Raw genomic sequence first — 4887 nt, 5'->3', positions numbered from 1 at the left:
TAAAAAAATATATAAATTATATTTTGTTAAACTCCATATTACTGATTATTAAAAACATTTAAATCACATATGTTAATTATTTTTTTGCTATAATTATTTCGTTTTATATATATGATTATTTTTTATTCAACAATCGTGCAATAATTTTTTATTTTTTATATCTATATATATTCCTCAATTCCAGCTCTATTCATATGCATATTAACAGTTTTTTTTAATAGTGATGTTTTAATTTTTCGTTTTCCCCTGCTTTCTTTTTTTTAAATAGTGGTGTTTTAATATTTCTTTTTCTTTTTTAAATATATTTTTCTTAATAATTACATTACTAATATGAAATATAAAATGAGAAAAAATGTGATATATATCCAAGAAAGAAAATAAACTTAAAAATAAAAAAAGAAATTTTATATTAAAAAATATAAAAATAGTAAAAAAAAAAAGAAATTTTATATTAAAAAAATATAAAAATAATACATTCAAAAAGAATAGTCGTAATTTATAAATTGAGTCAACAATTTAAATTTCTCTAAAACTAATTTAATCAAATATCAATATTGGAAATAAATTACTTAAATAATATTTAATCTATTCTAGTCCTTGACACGTATAAATTAGAGCCATTCTCGTAACGACAACAAACTGAAACAATGTTATAAGTTCGAACATTTAAAATTCGCGCAAATTCAGATCATTCCTTTGTTCTTTGAAAACCTTCTGTATCCCTGATAGAGTTAAATCAAAATTCCTTTTATGGAAAAAGAGTTACAGAGATGACTTCGATGTGTTGGAGACTAAAATCCGGAAGTCACTATTTATATTTGAGTGTGACACCCATTAAACCCGAAAGACCAAATAAAATGGTATCTCTGGTTTTATTCTCATTTAATTCTAAATCAAAAGTAATAGTGACTTATTTAATTCAGCATTTATGATAATAAATGAGATGACTATTATATAAGTAATTTAATGTAAAATATCTTAATTTACGATTATAATTAATATATATTGCCTATAAATAGATTAAGAAATAATAATTTCGTAACAAAATAATCATTAAATTTGAATTACAATTAATTGATTGATAGAAATTATAATAAATTGTATGATATTTAAATAATTAACAAAATCAATTAGTTGATATAATTAATTTATTATAATAAAATAAATTTAATGAGTTAAAAAAAATAAATCGAAAAACACCATCTGAAACATGTTACGACAGCTTTATCATTAAGTGCAGAAATTTAATTTTTACATAACAGAATAAATATTTACAGATTATTATATTAAACACTGACTAAAAAAATACACTAAACAAAATAAAAGCATCAATAGTAAAATATAACCTAAAAAATTACTTAAATTAAGAAAGAACTTGTGATGAGTTATAATAAATCTATATATGAGAAGTAAGAGTAAAATAAATAATTAAAAATAAAGTAAAAAGAGCAATTAAAAAAAGTAAAAGAAGATAGAAAAGATAATGTGTGGAGTAGATAAAAAATGTATTACAATAGAAGATTAATATAATTAATTAATACAAAGGATGAAAGAGAAAAATCAAAATACAATCTTATTAAAAAAATTTCAAAAAAATATTTTAAAAAAAACCTATTAATCAATTTTTATAAAAATATTACAAAAAATTTAAATTATCTTTAAATAAAATAATAATACCCTTAAAAATTATTAATCAAAATAAATAAAAAAATTAATATAAAACAAAATCATAGAAACATATTAACAAAATTAAGATAAAAAAATAAAAAATTACAAATATTTTACTTTAAGGACAAAATAAAAAGGGAGAAAAGGAATGTATAAAATTATAAGATAATAATTTAAATTAATTGAGTTCATTTATTTCATTGCTTTATATATTATTTATTAAATAATTTAATATTTATGTTGATCATATTAAACAATAAATTAGTTATAATTAATTTGGTTTAATGAATCAAACAAAATTTAAAATAATTTGATATTTACTCTAACTAAATTAAATATTTGAAGTTATGATTAATGTAATTTAATGAATCAAATAAAATATTAAATGATGAAATATTTATCCTAATCAAATAAGATTATATAATTGATTAGTTATTGTTACGGCCTAGCCCAAGTGATTCTCGGGTCAACTCGACCCGGTGACGACCCGACCCGAACGGTCGGATGCAAACTGTTCACAGCGCGACCCGGACACGCGTCCCTGACAGCTCCTCGCTACAGCTGTAAGGAAGCTTCGAAGAAGGTGGGCCTGTCCTCGTAGGGCCCACCTCTGACACGATATAAATAGGGGAGGACCTGCCCTTCCCTCGAGGTACGTCACCTTTTCACCTAACATTTCTCCACCTGCACACTGATTGACTAGATCGTCGGAGTGTCTTTGCAGGTGGCACCCCCTATTTCTCTCACGACAAGTGCTCGACTTCACGGCAAACCGGAACCCGACACAACCGCGATTGAGGAATCCTCGCTCCCATCAATCATCACCCGACTTGTCCGGAAATCGACTACCGAACATTGGCGCCGTCTGTGGGGACTGCCCTTAATGGACGTTGTGCAGGGTCCCGGGGACCAGGGCCGAGGAGCCGGAGCGGAAGGGGCGGCCTCTATCGCCTCGTTGAGAGGTCGGCGAAGGTCTCCCCGACAACACACTGAACAACGCACGAGGACGCGCCCCTTCGGGGGAACGGGCGGCGACAGCGCCATAATAATGCAGGAGTTACGGCACAGGGTCCAAAATTTGGAGCGACAGTTAGCCGACCAAGAGCGCGATGGGCGAAGCACCGACCCCAGCTACACCCCGTCCCCTGAGAGCCAGGAGAGGGACTCCCACCAAAGCCGCAAGCGACGCACCTCCGCATCCCGAACGGAAGTGGAAAGCACCCGTGAAGAGTCCCCGATCCCGAGAAGACGAAATGATACCATCATCTACTCCCGCGGCAGAGAGACGCGCCGCATGGCACGAGATCGTGAGGACATGAGGTCCGGGAGGACTCGACAACCTGTGATAATGGGCGTCACCCCATTCCACCGTTCCATCCTCGAAGTCCGGTTGCCGAAACACTTCGACAAACCAACGGACATGAGGTACAATGGAACTCAAGACCCCCTAGAACATCTCACGGCCTTCGAGGCAAGGATGAACCTAGAGGGAGTAGGGGACGAGGTAAGATGCCGAGCTTTTCCGGTGACCCTGGCGGGACCCGCGATCAGGTGGTTTAACGGCCTCCCGCAGGGATCCATTTACAGCTTCTCGGACATCAGTCGTGCGTTCCTGGCCCAGTTTACGACGCGAATAGCAAAGGCAAAGCACCCGATCAACCTTTTGGGGGTAACCCAAAGACAAAGAGAGCCGACCAGGAGGTACCTGGATCGGTTCAACGATGAATGCTTGGAAATCGATGGCTTAACCGACTCGGTGGCCAGCCTTTGCCTGACGAACGGCCTCCTCAACGAAAACTTTCGAAAGCACCTTACCACGAAACCAGTGTGGACGATGCACGAGATCCAGACGGTAGCCAAGGAGTATATAAACGACGAGGAAGTCAGCCGAGTCGTGGCTGCCAATAAGCGGCAGTCCGGCTACAGCCAAGCTCGGCAACAGGGTAACGGAGAAAGAGCAAAGGAGCAAGCCAGGGAGGAGGCACCAAGCAAGACACCCAGGCCGTTTCCCCGGGTTGGGAAATTTGCCAACTACACCCCACTCACTCTCCCCATCATGGAAGTCTATCAGCAAATAGCCGAGAAGGGAATTCTGCCGAAGCCCCGACCACTCAAGGACCGTACGGGAGGAAACAAGAACCTCTATTGTGACTACCACAAGGGTTACGGCCACCAAACGCAGGACTGTTTCGACCTGAAGGATGCGCTCGAACAAGCGATAAGAGAAGGTAAACTAGCAGCATTCTCTCATCTTATCAGAGAACCGAGGAGGTGCTACCGCGACCAAGACGAAGAAGGGAAAACCCGCTCGGCGAAACGGCGACAAGAGCCAGAAGAAAGGGACCACGGCCTCACTGTGATAAACGTGGTGACAGCCAAAAACGCCGTGCCAAAATCCCGATCGGCATACAAGAAAGATGCTAAGGTCTTGACGGTCTCCTCCCCGTTGGTGCGAAACTCTAAGAAACCCCCCTCCATTTCTTTCGGCCCGGAAGATCAATGGTTCGACGACGCCCCGGAAAACCCCCCATGGTCATTACGGCCAGAGTGGGAACCGGCCTCGTCAAACGCATCCTTGTCGACACAGGAGCTGATTCAAACATCATGTTCCACAACGTGTTTGACGCACTTGGGCTAAAGGACGCCGACCTGACGACTCACCAGCACGGGGTCATTGGGTTGGGCGACTACTTCATCAAACCTGACGGAGTAATATCCCTACCGATCTCGGTAGGGCAAGCCCAAGGTCGAAGATCGGCGATGGCCGAGTTCGTAATCCTCCGAGATTCCACCGCCTATAATATCATCTTGGGAAGGAAGACGATAAACGATGTTGAAGCGATAATCAACACTAAGCTGCTAGTCATGAAGTTCGTTACCGACGACGGATCCATAGGGTCCATAAGAGGGGATCTCGAGACGGCAGTCGCATGCGACAATGCCAGCCTATCCCTGAGAAGGAAATCCAGAGAGGCATCCAGTGTGTTCCTAGCCGACCTGGACGCCAGAGTAGACGACAAACCTAGACCAGAACCAGAAGGGGATCTGGAAAAACTCGTGATCGGCGACACGGAGGAGAAGTTCACGTTCATCAACAAGAGCCTGCCACGTGAGTTAAAGGAGTCCTTGGTCGAAATGATAAGGGCCAATAGGGATTTGTTCGCCTGCACACCTGCCGACATGCCAGGCATAGACCCAAAAATCATGTCACACCATCTG

The 4887-nt window shown here is 39.4% G+C and overlaps 2 protein-coding genes across 2 annotated transcripts in view; both read left to right on the top strand.

The window, feature by feature from the left end:
- The first annotated feature begins 2551 nt into the window (after positions 1–2551).
- LOC107493829 (uncharacterized) lies at positions 2552–4306 on the top strand. Its single transcript, XM_016114865.1, has one exon. It carries the CDS (start codon positions 2552–2554, stop codon positions 4304–4306), a length of 1755 nt encoding a protein of 584 aa, XP_015970351.1.
- Positions 4307–4428: 122 nt separating this feature from the next.
- LOC107493830 (uncharacterized) overlaps positions 4429–4887 on the top strand; it is a 2258-nt gene continuing 1799 nt past the window's right edge. The window contains exon 1 of the mRNA XM_016114866.1: positions 4429–4855. Coding sequence (XP_015970352.1) covers positions 4429–4855 — 427 coding nt within the window. The remainder of the gene's footprint in view (positions 4856–4887) is intronic.

Source organism: Arachis duranensis, chromosome 6 (genome assembly GCF_000817695.3).
Source record: "Arachis duranensis cultivar V14167 chromosome 6, aradu.V14167.gnm2.J7QH, whole genome shotgun sequence".
NCBI classification, from domain to species: domain Eukaryota; kingdom Viridiplantae; phylum Streptophyta; class Magnoliopsida; order Fabales; family Fabaceae; genus Arachis; species Arachis duranensis.
Note: the sequence above shows the minus strand (reverse complement) of the source record. Positions and strands in the feature narration are given on the sequence as shown.